We start from the raw sequence: 17,072 nt of genomic DNA on the forward strand, positions 1-17,072 counted from the left end.
AGTAAGCACAGAGGTGATAGGTGAAAGGGTGAGAGTTAAGACATGGCCAATAGAGTTTTGGATGACCGCAAGTTTATGGAGGGAAGAATGTAGGAGACCTCCCAGGAGTATGTTGGAATACATGAGTCTAGAGGTAACAAAAGCATGAATGAGAGTTTCAACAGATGAGCTGAGACAGCAGCAAAGTCTTGTGATGTTAAGGAGATGGAAATAAGCGGTCTTAGTGATAGCGCAGATATGTGGTTGGTAGTTCAACTCGGGATCAAATGTGATACCAAGGTTGCGAACGGACTAGTTTAATCTCAGACTATTACCAGGGAGAGGAATAGAGTTGATTATGTAAGGAACAGAGTTTGGAACGGGGAATGAAAACAACAGCTTCAATCTTCCCAATATTTAATTGGAGGAAATTTCTACTCATCCAGTACTGACCCAGCAACTGTGAAGGAATGGCAATATATTTCCAAGTCAAGCTGATGTGTGACTTGTGGTTGGTGGTGCTCTCATGCAGCTGCTGCTTTTGTCCTTAGTTGGTAGAGGTTGCAGGTTTGTTCCTTCTCATATTCCCCTCTTCCCATAATAAAGTCCAGTTGGTCATGTGGCTCATGTAGAGGAAAAACACGTGCATTCTTAATGGGTTGAATAGCATGTTTCTGTGCTGTAATATTCTATTATTTCTAAGCATTAAATGCTTCAACTAATGCTGGTGCTCCTGATACAGCCTCAGCCTAACCTGCCCACCTGCCCTTCATTAATGGTCTATGACATGATAACTCATGTGCCCCAAGGTCGAATGCAGCAGCCCAGCCAGGCTGGGAATCAGCTAACCCAGCACAAACTGGAGATGGATGACATTTTTAAGCAGACTTGGGTGTCCGCTGTAACACACCTGTGCTCATGGGGCCTTCAGGAGAGAGGTGGGGAGGTGGAGGATTAACTTTTATAAAATGACGAAGATGGGAAACCATCGACAATATATTGAGAATTCTCCTCCTACAGTGGAGCTTGATTTAGTTCCATCTGCAAAAATAAAAGCTCTATTCATGTCTTAAATCTCATATCTCTATAGAAATAAAACATTGAGCCTGTAGTTTACATATATATATACTTTAATTCAAATATTCAACAAAAATAGCCACTTTCTTTGATTGTCTACACATTTTGCCAAACCAAATAGTATCAGTTTCCCTTAAGGTTGGGCTCAAATTTTTTTCAGAAAATATATATATTTTATATATATATTTATTTAATTGAAATTTTATAATTTCTACAAATCCAACATTTTCACCATAAAGAACTGATTTGATCATTTCATGATTTTCAAAAGTCAGAAGCAGAAAGGGTGGGGGGGAAGTAATCATTTCAGGTAAATAGAACAAGGATGAGAGTCAGTTTTGAGACAGGAACTTCCAAGTTAAGCAGCTGCATCAGGAAGTTTGTTGTTGAGCTACCTGACCTGGCCTTACGAGCATTCATGTTCACGCTGCTCAGTTTGACCACAATGATACCTCATGTAGAAAAAATAGTGTGTCAAAATCCATTGATGTGCCGTGGGTGCTGAGACCTGAAAAATATCTTCATTTTCCATAAATTCCATAAACACCTAGTCATATAAGATAAAGAATTCAGTACAATGGAGGAAGGAAGGTTTAATCAATAGATTGAGATTCAGCGGCCGCCAATGCTGCAGGAGATCGAACAATATTGTCTAACGTGTCCTTAGTTATAGTTAACATGCTAAGTGGGGGTTGTACACGTGTGAATTAAACATGCACCCATGGCCAACTCTAGTGCCCGGACTATTCCTAAACGGGAAAATGGTAACTTGGCACACACCAAGGATTGCACTTGGGATCTTCCTGTTCAAAAAGTCTCAGTGCTGCCTTAAACTAGATAGTTATTTCAACTCTCTTCAGCCACCTTCAGTATAGCTGCTCAGGGGTGAGATTTTCCGAGGCCCCACATCGGCTGCAGGATCTCACAGTGCTGGATGCTATCAGAAAATGGCCAGCAAAGTGGCTATGATTTCCCATCTAACGAGTCAATGGGCTGGATATCCACTGCTTTCCAACAAGCCCTTATTCCAGGCCAGAACCTGCTCAAGGTGTAGGGTGACAAAAGTTCTCCCAGTTTTACCTTTTGGACTTTAGCTGAATTTAACTTCCTTCCACCTTTCTACTGGAAAGTACAAATATTGATCATTACAACAAAAATCAGCCGGCAGCATCTTTCGACCCTCGATCAATTCACTTAAAGAACAGCACCAAACAACTGAAAAAATAAATCCATCATATCATTTTCCTTTCATTAAATGGCATCTATTTTTCCAATGATCCTGCAAAATATACCACTGGAAATTGCTGACCCGAAGCAACTCATCTTTATTCTATTGGTAATAAATTCAAAGAAATGAAGGTAAAATTGAGATTTTTTAAAAAACATTATGGCACTGATACTCAGGTTGCATCTCGGAGGTGTAGAGAGGTTGGACTCAGTGACCCTTCAGGGAGGGAGATGAAGGGGTTCTCCCCGGGGTATTCACAAAGCATGGCTGAACAGCTTGTGACCTTTCGTTCAGGTTTGTTGCCCTGGCTTCAGAAACAGTGTTATCAAGGGCAACACTGCAACTGGGGTCAGAGTCTATGCTTGCTTTGGGACATCTATGAGGTGGTTCCATTCCCTGTCTCTGTGCAGAGAGAAGGCAAAGCCAACTGATAGTGGGAGTAAATGGCTGATGCCAAGGATAGGAAGGGTTACACTTCACTTTGACAAATTGGGTTGGAGGTCTCAGCTCTGCCCATTACTGCCCAGCTGTGCCATCGCTGACAAAGTCTGGAAATGCCTGAAGCTGGAATCCAAAAGTTGCAGATAAAATCTTAAAGCAATTGTGCTAGGTATCCAAACTTTGCTATTTTAAACACACTAACTGGCCCATATTCATATAAATACACGACACAGAAGCTGCAACATTGACTGTTAACAAGCCCTTGGCTGTGGACTATCACAGGAGACCTGGACTTGGGCAGTCTCAGAGTATGGTGTCAGCTCTAGCTCAGTGAGAGCCATACTTGTCCCTGACTCAAAGTTGTGGGATCAAGTTACACGTCAGAGATGTGAGGACATAGTCCAGAGATGCGAGGACATAATCCAGAATGATGTTCCTAATGCAGTACTGAGGGAGTGCTGCACTGCCGGTGGTGCTGTCTTTCAAATGAGATGCTAAGACCAAGACCTCTCAGGTGGATGTAAAAGGTCCCTTGGTATTATTTCAAAGAAGAGTCGTAGAGCAGGGAAATTCTCCCTAGTGTCTTGGCCAATATTTATCCCTCAAGCAACATTTACTAGAACAGATTATCTGGTCTTTGTGGCATTTATGAGACCTTAACGTGCAACTTTTCCTACATTAGAACAGTGAATATACTTCAAAAGTATTTCATTGACTTAGGGATATCTTGAGCTTGTGAAAAGGTGTAATTTAACTGCAAGTGTCAACTGTGGCTCAGTTGGTAGCACTCTTGCTTCTGGACCACAGGGTTCAAGCCCCACACTAGTGCTTGTGCACATAAAAATCAAGGCTGACACTCCACTGTAGGGCTGAGGAAATTGTCATTGTCAGAGGTGCCATCTCTTGGATGAGATATTAAACTGTGGTCCTATTCAGGTGGATGTCAAAGATCCCATGGCACTATTTTGAAGAAGAGTCATCCCCAGAGCACAGGCCAATATTTTTCCCTCAACCAACATCACAAGAACAGAATAGCTGGTCATTATCACATTGTTAACCACACTCGTAAATGTTGGTGAAATACTGTCCATCTGTGATACTGACACAACCAAAGTAGAAGTTCTTTTACTGTTGAGAAAGTTTGCTGCTTGCTGGTTGCCACATTGAATTGGGGACCACTCAATATTCAATGGTGACATCTGTAAGTGTCACTGGTTGTGTGCTGATAGCTGTAGCTGGTGTCATTTTACTCTTATACTGTTGCTTATGGGCCACCTCCCCCATGCACACCAGCGCAGTCTCTCTTATTAAAACTGAGCCGGAAGGTGCAGTTGCTTCATATCTGCTATAAATCCAGAATGACTGGGGCAGCCTAAGTCAAAGTGACACAACTTTAGAATCAGAGCCAAGCCATTCAGGAGTGAAGTTAAGAAATACGTCTTCAAAGGATGGGAAAAATCTTGAAAACTCTCCCACTAATTAATAATTTTGAAACTGAGATTGATGAATTTTTGCAAGATAAGAGTATTAAGGGATGCAGAGTCATGGCGGGTAAATGAAGGTAGGATTGGGGAGACGATGGTGTAGTGTTAATGTCACTGGACAAACAATCCATAGGCCCAGACTAATGCTTTGGGGACATGGGTTCAAATCACAGCTGGCAGAATTTAAATTCAATGAATGAAATCTGGAATTAAAAGCTAGTCTCAGCAATAGAAACCATGAAACCTTTGTCAATTATTGTAAAAATCTATTTGGTTTACTAATGCCCTTTAAGGAAGGAGATATACTGCCCTTACCTGGTCTGACCTACATGTGTCTCCAGACCCACAGCATAGTGGCTGACTTTTAACTGCCCTCTTATCTGGCCTAGCAAGTCACTCAGTTCAAGGGCAATTAGGGATGGGCAACAAATGCTGGCTTTGCCAGCGACACCCGCATCCCATGAAAGAATAAAAAAAACAGATCAGCCATCATCTCATTAAATGACAGAGCAGGTTCAAAGGGTTGAATAGCCTCCTCCTGTTCCTATGTTCAGTTGGACCAACTCCTGTGTGAGGTAAATTAACACAGAGCTTAATCCACTTAAATTAATGCTTGTGATAACAGCACAGGATCCACTACAAGTGCATTAAACGTTTATACAAGAACAGTACCAATCCTAATGTCTACCCAAATGTGATAAGAACTCTTTCATCACTTAGATAGACAGGCAGAGGAATGAGCCAGCTGACTGATTGAGAGGCGCAGCATGAGACCCAAACTGTTTCAACAGCAACAACTTGCATTTATATAGTGCCTTTAGCGTGATAAAACATCCCAAGGTGTTTCACAGGAGTTATACGAGACAAAGATTGACAAGAACCAAATAAGAGGATAACAGGGCATGTGACCAAAGCTTGATCAAAAAGGCAGGTTTTAAGGAGGAGAGAGAATGGAGGGGTTTAAAAAGAGGGAACTGCCAAAGGCTCTTACTTTTTGGAGAGAGGGGCCTCCCAGAGCCAGCATGACTACACCCTCAAAAACGCAAACGTGAAAATGAAAATAAATGAGTTGGAAAAATAACTGAGTAGGAAGAGAGAGAGAGAAATGAAAATAAATCGATGCACAGAATAAAACTCTTTTTTTTTCTGATGTGCTTTTCATACATTCTGTGGACTGTGACTAATCATCTTGCAGGATTTCATTTAATGCAAGTGGGGTTAAGAGACAGTGAGGATTCACATTCCTCCCACACTGAAACTATTCTCATTTCAGAGAATGATTCAGCCCTTGGCATTTTCAACAGACTCCAACTCAATGCCACCAGAATAGAAACTCACAGACAGTGATGCCTCCTTCCACTGACAGATTTTAATATTTTTTCTCAGGAGGTGGGCGTCACTAGCAAGACCAGCATTTATTACCCACCCCGATATAACTGGCTGACATGTTAGACTACGTCAAAGGGCAATTAAGAGTCAGCACTTTGGCATGGGACTGGAGTCACATATAGGCCCAGACCAGGTAAAGGCAGCAGCTTTCCTTTCCAATCCAACAGTTTCCGGTCACTTTTACTAATACCATGTCTTTCATAGCTCCCTTAGTTAATTGGATCAAAACTCCCAAACCCATGGTAATGATTAGGACTTATGTTTTACTTGTTTTATTAGCCCAGGTCTCTAGATTATTAGTCCAGTAATGTAACCTGCACTGCAGCATCCGGTCCGTCAGGTCAGCAATGAGGTAGAGGAGTTCGGGCTAGGGTGTGCCGAGGGCTATAATGACTGGGGAATCAGCACAAGATTCACATCCTCACTTTCCAGACGCCCCATAGAGCAGGAGACCAACTGAGGTCTACAAGAGTGGTAATCTAGTAGTAGTGGTTAGGCAACACCAAACTTGGGTTTTTTAATGCTTGCTGGATTATAGATAGGAGTGGAAGCTATAGAAATTAATGAGTTCCACCACCTGGAAATGAATGAATGAATGAATGAATGAATGAAGTGTGAAATAGAGTGAAATGAGCTTTCATTTCGATAAGGAATTCAAGTTCAGGTTGAATTCGATCCTGCCTCAGCTCATCTGCAGCTGGAATCATCATAGCTTAGTTACTCCTAGACTTGACTATTCCAATGCTCTCTAACCAGCCTCCCATCTTTCACACTCCATGAACGTGAACTTTCCAAGATCGCTGCCCAAATACTAACTCACACCAACCACCCAATCACGCTCTGTGGTTGCTGACCTACACTGGCTTTCAGTCCCGCAACACCTCAATTTTAAAATTCTCAACCTCGTTTTCAAATCCCCCTATGGCTCTGCCCCTCCATCTCTGTAACCCCCTCCAGCCTTACATCCCTCCAAGATCTCTGCACTCCAATTCTAGTTTCTTGTGCACTCTCCATTTTAATCGCTCCATCATTGATGGCTACGCTCTCAGCTGCCTGGACCCTAAGCTTTGGGATAGGCTGTATATAAACGCAAGTTATTATAGTTGAATCAGTTTAGTTCCACCAGAATTGGCTCAGTTTAGATCAAAAACCATCAAAACGCGGGCAGGAGTTAAAGTCTGAAGCTGAGGTCTGGAATTTTCAGCCATGCCCGTGGTTTAAGAAAGAAAGGTCTTGCATTTATATAGCACCTTCCACATGTTCAGGGCATTCCAAAGCACATCACTGCCAGTCATTACATTTTAAGTGCAGTCACTGTTGTCACAGATGCAAACGCAGCTTTGAATTATCACACAGTGAGATCCTGACACTGCCAAGAGATAAATAGCCAGTTAATCATCTTTGTTGATGTTGGCTGAAGGGTGAATGTTGGCCTGGACTTCAGCAGCTCTTCCGCGAATGGGTGTCCATGTGACCATGCAGACAGGATCCTGTCAGTTTAATGTCTCACCTGAAACACCAAATGTTGGGAATGCTGCACCAATGATTCTAGGCCTGGAATACTTTACGCCATTTTAAGGGAGCGCTTGAGGCTAATATTAAAAATAGCACGCTCTGGGCTTACTGGCTAGGTTCCAAAATTAACCACATTGGTTATTTAAAGTGACTTGGGAAGTTCTTCCATGTGTACATAACACGTGTGGCAGTATGGCACTGTTTGCTCTGCTTCACCTCAACCATTTGCTGCAGGCCTATTTCTGAACGGTGCACTGACATCTTGCAAATGGTTTCCGCGTTGCAGGCGGTGATCGCAATACGTAACGCCTCCCAAACCTAAAACTTCCCCCACCTAGAAAGACAAGGGCAGCAGGTGCATGGGAAACAACCATCGCTGAATGTGCCCCCTCAAAGTCACACACCATCCTGACTTGGAACGATATCGTCATTGCTGGGTCAAAATTCTGGAACTCCCTCCCTAGCAACATTGTTGGGGCACCTTCTCCCCCCGCCAAACTGCAACGGCTCGCGGCTAAGGCTCATCACTGCCTTCTCAAGGGCGACTAGGGATGGGCAATAAATTTTGACCTCGTCAGAATGAACATTGTATTTTAAAAGTGACTTCCACTAATCACTTTGAGGCTGATGAGCTTGGTTAAACAACCCTTCCAAACACAGGACGAATATTAATACCTTGGGAACATCAAGGAGTAGCAAAAAAATTATATGACCTTTATTAGGAATATAAATTATGAGGAGGTTGGGTCTGTTTTCTTTGGAATGGGGCGGGGGGGGGCGTGTCTGGAGGAAATCTCTTGAGCATTCCAAGATCGTGAGTGAAAAACCAACAATACATAGTCTTGGTGCATTGTTTGTGGCGTTGAGAGGTTTTTAAATTGCAGGGAAATTAAAAGTTATGAGTAAGAAGGCAATTATCGAGTGGGTCATTTTCACCCAGGACAATCAGTTTGTTGAAATTGCTATTAGAGAGGGTTATTAAAGTGAGGAATTGTCTACAGGGCTCAAGGGCAAGTTAGATGGAGAACAGGGTTACCAACCCTGATTGGACAGGCTAGACTCCGGTTTCATCACAAGAACTTCAACCACCCTGTCCTCCCACTCCTGCCATTGGTTCTGCAATAAATACATCAATCCTCATTGTTCCTACTTTACCACACCCATAGCAAACGGACTCTTTATTAGAAGTGAGTGGGTGATGATTGACAGTCGATCAAACCGTTTCCCCACCCACCGCTGATTTTTGTTACGTGCCTATGATTTTTCTCCCCAGTGTTGCTCACAGTGGAGATTAATCTTTTACTCCTGGAGAATCTAAGATGAGCCTGGAGGATTGGCAACCTATACAGGCAATAGGGAGATAGTGGGTGGGGTTCAGGTTTATCAAAAAGTTTTGTTTAAATCTAATGAACTCCTCTTGCTCTGAAAAATATTTTTTTATTTTCTAGCAAACAGCTGTACCAGTTACAAACGTAAAGGAAGAAAAGGCTTGTATTTCAATCGCACTGTGTGCTATCTCAGAATGTTCCACTCTTCACAGACAATGGCGTAATAGAGTAAGAGGCGACTTAATTGAAGCCTTTAAGATCCTGAGGAGTCTTGACAGGGTGGGTGTGGAGAGGATGTTTCCTCTTGTGGGAGAATCTAGAACTAGGGGTCACTGTTTAAAAATAAGGGGTCGCCCATTCAAGACAGAGCTGAGGAGAAATTTTTTTCTCTCAGAGGATCGTGAGTCTTTGGAACTCTCTTCCCCAAAAGGCGGTGGAAGCAGAGTCTTTGAATATTTTAAAGATAGAGCTAGATATATTCTTGATTAACAAGGGGGTGAAAGATTATCAGGGGTAGGCAGGAATGTGGGGACGAGATTACATTCAGATCGGCTATGATCTTACTGAATGGCGGAGCAGGCTTGAGGGGCCGAGTGGCCTACTCCTGCTCCTAATTTGTATGTTCTTTTGAAGCGTAGAGGCTGCTGTAATTTTGGGAAACTCCGCAGCCAATTTGCACATAACAAAATCTCTCAAACAGCAAATGGCGAGATTTTTTTTTAGTAATATTGGTTGAATAATAAATATTGGTCAGAGAGAACACCTCCGAACTTCTTTGAAATAGTGCCCTGGGATCTTTCGTACCTGCCTGAGAGGACAGAGCTTCGTTTTGATGCGTCATTTGAAAGATGGCACCTCTGACAGTGCAACACTCCCTCAGTACTGCATTTAAACTGCCAGGCTAAAGTTTTCTGCTCAAGTCTCTGAAGTGGGACTTGAACCAATGATGTACACTCTGAGGCAGGAGCGCCATCCACTGAGCAACAGCTGACGCTGATGTAAAAAAAAGGTTTAAGTAGCAAGAAACAGAATTAAGTGTAAGGGGGAATGAACAGTGCTATGTAACTCACTGGTGAGTAATATTTTAAATCCTGGTTGAAATGCACTGCCTGAAACAATTCTTCAAAAGTCTGTGAATAATGTCTCAATCACCCTGACTTTTGAGGGAACGAGGGAAGCAGAAATCACTGAAAATTGTATGGTTAAAACTCCCTGCTCTCAACTTAAATAAAAGGGATTCTTTACCTTTCACTATCCCGAGTGTAATCATGTCAGAACACAGCAGGGTTCTAGAAATCCAGAAAGAAACTGAAACCTCAAAAGCACTCCCAGCGCAAGGTGTAGTAATCAGAGCAGAGTTTAAATATAATCCATCAATTCTTTTTTAAACAAAACCTTTTTTGCGGGTGTTTTTTTTTCCCCTAAAAGCACTTTGCACCATTCTGTGCAGGATTTTCATTAACTTGTTCACTTGTCAGGAGATACAAAGTTAAAATGGAGCACACAGTCACAGAGTGGAACTCCCTCTTCTTTACACCCAACTTCCCTCTAAGTGCCCTCTATTGCACCAATGTGGCATTTTTTACTATGTCAGGAAGCATTTTCGTTAACATCCTTAAAGGAGCTCAGGGCATCCCAGAGAGCTGAAGTGCAGTAACTGTTGTAATGTCGTGAAACTCAACAGCCGATTTGCACACAGCAAGATGCCCAAAACAACAACGAAGATAATCTGAGTTTTTTTTTTAAAAGCTATGTTGGTCGAGGAATAAATATTTGCCAGGACAAATTGGAGAACTCCCACTCCTGCTTCAAAATAGTATCAGTGGATTTATGTACACCCAGGAGAGCAATTGGGATCTTGCACCAACAAGCACCATTGACTCCCAGGTTAGATAACCTACATAGTGATGCTTAGTGCCTTGCTATATTGTGTCACAGCAACATGGTGTTGTCAGGAACTAGAGCTTCTTTAAAATGAATTCTTTGTACTCAATGCCGGGGCAGTGTTAAATGTCCTATCCCAGCTTATAATATTCATGTTTTTGATAACTTACAGAAAAATAAGTGGGCATAGGCCTTTTGAAGCCAAACCCTTTGCCATTTTGGACTGTACTATCAATGGCAAGTCAACAAGCCACACTAAGGGCTTTAGTTTCTTGTTCTTTTAATATGTCACATGACCTGACGTGTTCTCAGCTGATTCACACAAAGGCACACTGCACACAACCAATTATTTTGTTGTCCTTCTTAAAGGTTTCTCTAACAATGAAGTTGATCAAGGAAAGTTTTTCCTTTCAAACTCATGTCAGTGCTAGTCATTCCAGGAAATAATGCAGGGTAGATGCAGAGTTAATTCTACCTTAACAATGCAACCTAACTCTCAGAGCACTCTTAAGAAATCAGTGTGACATTTCTTTTACCCCAACTCCTTGGGATTACTACATATGCAATTGCTAATTTGTACGCTATAGACATGCACCAGGTAGGAAATGGTGTCCCAGATCCATTTGAGTTAGAGAAGATATCCGGCAAACTGACCATCATTGCATTAGGCTAGGTTGGATTCCAACCTTGGGCCACTAAGGTGAAAGGATAGTGTTCCAACCAATTACAGTACCAATACACAGTTAAGAGTAGTTAACTGCACAATCCAGATCCCTGTTAAGCGTTGTTCCATTGGTCCTGGTGCACTGTCTCAGACAGTGACCAGAAACATTAAGCCACAAGCAATGAAAACTAAAGGGGTTGAACTCTATGTGATATTAGTAACGAACAAATGCAGGGACTTCAGCTACGTGTCAAGATTAGACAAGCTGAGATTGTTCCCTTTACAGCAGAGATGGCTGTGTGGAGATTTAATAGAGGCGATCGAAGACTATGAAGGCTTTTGATAGTTTCTCTCTATCTGCTCGGTCTCCAATGGCAGCGGCTTCAGTAACCAGAGGACAGTTTTTAGATAATTGACAAAAGAAGCAGAGGGGAAATGAGAAGATGCTTTTTTGAAAAAAAGAAGCGCAGCAAGTTATGATGATCTGGGAAGAACGGTCAGAAAAAGATAGAGAAGCAGCTTCTGAATTAGCTATCAAAGGAAATTGGATTTACTTTTTCAAAAAGAGAAAATTTTGCAGAGCTAAGGAAAAAGGCAGTGTAGGGGTGGGGTGTGTGGAAACACTAATTGGATAGTTATTTCAAAGAGTCAGTATAGGCACAATGGACCGAATAGCCTCCTGTGATATTTAGTTCTAATACATGAATGTGCTAAAAGGATAGGTTAATGCCTTTGATAAACAAAAAGGGAGTTTCCTGTGAAACAACTGTGTATTCCATTCTAATATCACAGTATAATTTCAACCCCTAAGTTCTTTGTCTGGCAGAGATGTAGATGCAATTTATGATCAAACACATTATACCTTTACATTGACTATGTAGTCAAACAGCACCTATATACACAATTCCACTAATCACTAGTCAATCTGAAGGTATAAAGTATTAATAACTGTAGTGTCAACATGCTCTGATCACTTAAAAGCCCACAGATAGATTTTCAGTAAATGGAGGTTAATCCATAATGAGTAAGCCCTGTTTGATCAGTTAACTGTTCAGTAACATAGATGTAATATTGCATGGCTCTTTACACTTTACATATTAAAAAATAATCAATAAACACGAACTTAAGACTTTTCCCTTTTGAAACCTAAGTGCCATAGATACATTAAATAAGAATGTCACTGTTGAAGCCCCATAGCCTTTTTGGCTGATTCAGTTTCCTCAATTACGTTAAAGAAAAAAACATCCTAAGTCATCCTCCCTGATTTAAGGCTATTGGAGGCCGCCCATCTTTGGTCAAGAAGATGGGAGCTACCTGATGCTGTCTTGCTAATGGTACAGGTTTACTAACTGTTAGGAGGGATGGCATCAGTGCTTGCACTGGATTAAGAGGAACTCTTCCTGGACATAGGGTTACCAACTCTGATTCCTGGAGGTTTCATCCCTGCCTCTGATCTTCCTGCCCAGTCAAACAGCCCTTTGCTTAAAAAAAACATCTCCAATAGTTTTGTAACTAATAAACAAAAGCATTTGAAGAAAACATTTTTTTTTTTTAAAAAACACTCATTATTTTTTTTCCTCCCAAGCAGTGTCCAGAAGATTAATCTTTAATTCCTGGAATCTCCAGGACATTCCTGGAGGGTTGGCAACCCTAGCTGGATGGCCGCATCAATGAGTAGGGACTCAGCACAAGCAAGTTGGGACTCCGCTTCATGGGTGACAACCAATTTCACACCATCACGGTTACATCAGTTGGTCTCATGACCAATTTTTCAGTGCTATCCCCCTGCTGCCTTCCATGCCATGTCTGAAAATATCGTCACAAAGCTCTCAGTAATAGACGGTGAGTAATTTTACAACTCTCTCTCCACCAGTTCATTTCTTTTCCCATCGGTTGCCAGCCACCCAGTCTTGTCTTTCAGTGAGATTTTTTTTCTCTCTTAGAAATTTCCAAAATGTAAACAAGACGCAAAAGAAGTCTGATTTTTTTTTTTTTAAAGCTAGACTACATTTCTCCTCCTCTGCTAAGGAGGTGTTTGTTCTTAAGGATTCCGATGAACTTCCACCTTAAAATGAAACAAATGAGCCCTCATCATCCTGCTCACATCCCTGTGAAGTTTTGAAATTGGCACCCCTAGTGATCGATTTCAGAGCTCTCGCTAATTAAAGGTTCTCTCCGCTTCTGCTGTGTTTTCAGCACCAGGAACGATCCCACATCCCTTGTCTATGGGATTGGGAAGCGAGTACCATTACCTACTGATTGTTATGCACGTGCAAGAACCAATGGAGACCTTTACTCCAATTGCGAAACAGCAGCCACCAATCAGCACTGGAGCCAGCTTAAAATAGATTGAATAATTCTTTTAAAAGAGGGGAACCTTCTCAACTCACTTGCGTTCATTGAAAGTTAAGGAAGAGCTTTAAGTTCCATTAGGTTCAACTCCATTGCACTTATATTCTGCCAACTCGTTTCACTCTTAAAATTCACTTGGCGCTGGTTAATGCTTGGCCACCTCCAGTGTCCAGAGAGCCTCACTCCATGCAGGTTCACAGTCTGCCAGCTCCTTTCCATTAGTCCATTGGCGATTAATAAACAGATGCAACAATAATTCAAATCAAAAGATCTGACCACATCATTAGAGTCAGAAAGTGTTCTTGTTCTCAAAACGTATTGGATCAGAGATTGTGGCCGACTCCCTCCATTGCATCATTGTGCTGGCAACATCAGGTCTCGACTGCATCTGGCCCGAGCAACAACTTCAATATTGATGACACATGCTTTGATATATTTGCTGGAACATCTCAAAAGTGCTTTCACACAATTAATTCCTTTGTGAAGTGCAGCCACAGTAGCTGTACAGGCAGCTGAGGCAATTGTTCCACACCTGTAGCATCTCACGAATGCCAATGAGAAGAATGACCCGTTAATCCCTTTCCTTTTGTAGCTGCTGTTTGTCAAGGGAGGAATGTTGGCCAGGAGACCAAGCCAACAACCTTCTCTTCTCCACATCATACCAACCTTTATGCCCACTTGAACCCAAAAAAGCAGACAGCACCTTGGTATAACGTCTGATTCCAAAACATGGTGACACTACCCCTACAAACAAGAAGAAGAAACACTCTTCAGCAATTAATCAAAGATTTGGATTGATGGGAACAAGGCCTGGTTGGATAGGTTGACCCACTCGGGGGTTGAGATTGGCAAGCTGCTAGGATGCTGGCTACTGAAAATGGCAAGTACTTATGTCTGTCAGTGTGCAGAATTCCTTGGATTGCAATGAGGCCAGGATTCAGAAAACTAACACAATATCAAAATTGATAATGTACCATTAATAAATTTACCAAAAAAACCCATTTCCCTCTTTTTAAACTTTAAAAGCACCAGCCGTGTATATAACATGCAGACATGATCCAGTAAAGGTCCACTTTAGTGGGACGAGAACTGCTGCGACAATCGTCACCTCAAGGGGGGAGTTTGGTTTTAGCACCTACCTGGAAGGATTTATATTGTGTGTGCAAAACCCACACAAGATCAGTCTTCATGCTAGTTAATAAATCAGCCTCCACCCTATTAGAAAAACATAGAGACACAAGAGGAGATTTCGCCTACCTAGTGTCAAATACAACGACAGAAACTGATGCTGAATTTCAAAGAGCACTTCGTCATTTTCCAACTTTCTTGGTGTAAAAAATGACTTCAAGCTTTTTCACTGCTCACTTGCACAAAATTAACTTACCATTTCTTTTCGAAACTTTGAACTGAAAACCTTGAACTGACTTGAAGGGCACTTTAAATCCATCTCATGATCAAGTGATTAGCCAGTGATGAAAGAGTGACGGTGAGAATGACATCATGCATATGGTGGAGCAGAAAACGGAAGAAATGCTGAAGGACAACAGATAGTATTTGCTGATTAGTGAAGGAGGGTAAAATAGACTGAAACTTCCTATATAGAAGGAAAGGTGCACTGAATCAGAGGTGGAGATAGGATGACAGGATTGAACATCGGACTTAGGAGGAGTAGGCCATTCGGCACTTCGAGCTTCCTCCACCATTCGATAAGATCATGGCTGACCTGGTTGTGGTCTCAACTCCACCTTCCTGTCTGCCCCTCATAGCCCTTGAACTGGAATTGGACGGGTAAACATGGGAGGGGAGGGATAAATAGATTGAAGGATGGGAGATGGCAGGATAGACAAACTGAAGGGTGGAAGATGGAGAGCTAGGCAGAATTGGAGGTGAAGTTAATGATGATTACTAGAAAACTGACAAGGGTAACTCGAACAAAGCTACAATGTAACCTGGGTTCAGTTGACAGATCTAATTTTTCCGCCCTGGCACAGCATCGTTGCCAAACTGCTCTGAAGTGAAGTGGTGTTCATGAATTGCCACATAGGCACAGTTGCAGCAAGCCCTGATGCAATAGGCAAGAAGGAGCACAGAGCATGGTCCTACAAGTCCATCACGTGCACATAGCAGACTTTGGGCAGACCCTGCTTTGTCAGTTATAATTCACAAAGGCGGATGATCCTAATAACGGATACGAGGCAGGTCCATAGAGAGGAAGATAAGGAGCAGGCTGCACCAATGATATGAAGTCCGGGTCCAGCTCCCTGAAGTCAGTTGCGTGTCTGACCCTAATTCAGTCTCAATAATTATCATTTAATGAGGGAGCACTTTGAAAACTGTTGTTCACAACCTACAGATGAGTTGCAATCAGATATGATCGTCAGGGGTGTGACATGAGCTGCTCTTGGTCTTCCAGGTATCCATAATCTTCACCCTAAAACCCATTAATCAGTGAGTGTACAGACAAGAGTGGCAGCAATACAGATCTAAATAAAAGGTCAACTGTGTCCCTGGAGATCACTTCTTCGAGCCAAACAAACAATGAGCTCAGTACAGGTGCAGGAGCCCCAAAATAACAACTAGATGGTTTCAGAGAAATTTCGAGATTTGCAAAAAGTTGTCCATCTTTTTTCACTTGCATTGATATAGCATTAAATCTTGTCACAGTTTCTCGATTAAGCGGATTCAGTAAAAGAAGTGGATTCCAAATCAAATTTAAAAACATAAACAAAAATGGATCCTATCATTGCGACAGTTATGCCAACATGTCATGCTGCTCTGGGCAGGGACCTTTGATTACCGCTGCCAGTGCTGAAGACTCAGACGTGGGCACCAAAGATTTTGAATTAGACTGGTTGTCGTTGCCACCGGTCCTCTTTGACTCTCAGATAGGGGTTCCCTTTGTAGCCTTGTTGCACAGCCATGACTTTTGACTTGTTACGCCTTCTGAAGGTCTGGTGACAAGGAGGCCGGAGTCGATGAGCCATCCACACTTGACAATGGGATCTGCATGTGACTGTTGGCGATATTAGGGAACTGCAAGGAAAGAAAACAGTTTCATTTTTTTTTTTTTGCCGCTGCCCATCTTTAAACTTTTCATCTTTAAACTGCAACTTACATTTATATAGCACCTTGAACAAAACAAAACATTGCTTCACAGCAGCAATATTTGACTCTGAGTCATATGATATGGAAACCATCTGTAAATGGTTAATTCTGAGGTAAAAGGTTCCTGGCATGTTGATTGAGAAAAGGAAAGTGACCTTCACACCCGAATCTATACTCCAGGCAAGGGCAGGTAGGATTTGGTTTGATGACTCATCTGACAGTGCAGCATTCCCTCAGTACTACAAAATCCAGGCTGATAGTTCAGTACAGTACCGTGGGAGTTTTATTCTTATTCATTTTTGGGATGTGGGCATCGCTGGTAAGGCCAGCATTTACTGCCCATCCCTAGTTGCCCTTGAGAAGGCTGTGGTGAGCCACCTTCTTGAGTACAGCCGAGTGGTTTGCTAGGCCATTTCAGAGGGCAGTTAAGAGTCAAATACCTTGCTGTCGGCCTGGGTTCACAGGTGGGCCAGAGGGTCGGGTAAGGACAACAAATTTCTTTCCAGATGGGTTTTTAATGACAATCCGGTAGTTTCACGGTCACCGATACTAGCTTTTTAATTCCAGATTTTATTTAAATTTAAATCCTCCAGCTCCCACAGTGAGAACTGAACTATGCCCCTGGA

At 42.2% G+C, this 17,072-nt stretch overlaps 1 protein-coding gene across 2 annotated transcripts in view; it reads right to left on the reverse strand.

Moving 5' to 3' along the window:
• Positions 1-12,928: 12,928 nt before the first annotated feature.
• Positions 12,929-17,072, reverse strand: part of elk4 (ETS transcription factor ELK4) — a 49,964-nt gene continuing 45,820 nt past the window's right edge. The window contains exons 5-6 of one of the 2 annotated variants that reach the window (XR_013577255.1): positions 14,726-16,374; positions 12,929-14,085 (exon numbers count right to left, since the gene is read on the reverse strand). Coding sequence is in view for 1 of the 2 variants with exons in the window: in XM_078546418.1 (XP_078402544.1) it covers positions 16,276-16,374 (99 nt within the window). In the remaining variant the exon portion in view is untranslated. Of the gene's footprint in view, positions 16,375-17,072 lie in introns of both variants that reach the window. The other variant, XM_078546418.1, reaches the window with a different exon arrangement.

The sequence above is a fragment of the Cetorhinus maximus genome, chromosome 8, assembly GCF_964194155.1.
Source record: "Cetorhinus maximus chromosome 8, sCetMax3.hap1.1, whole genome shotgun sequence".
Taxonomy (NCBI): domain Eukaryota; kingdom Metazoa; phylum Chordata; class Chondrichthyes; order Lamniformes; family Cetorhinidae; genus Cetorhinus; species Cetorhinus maximus.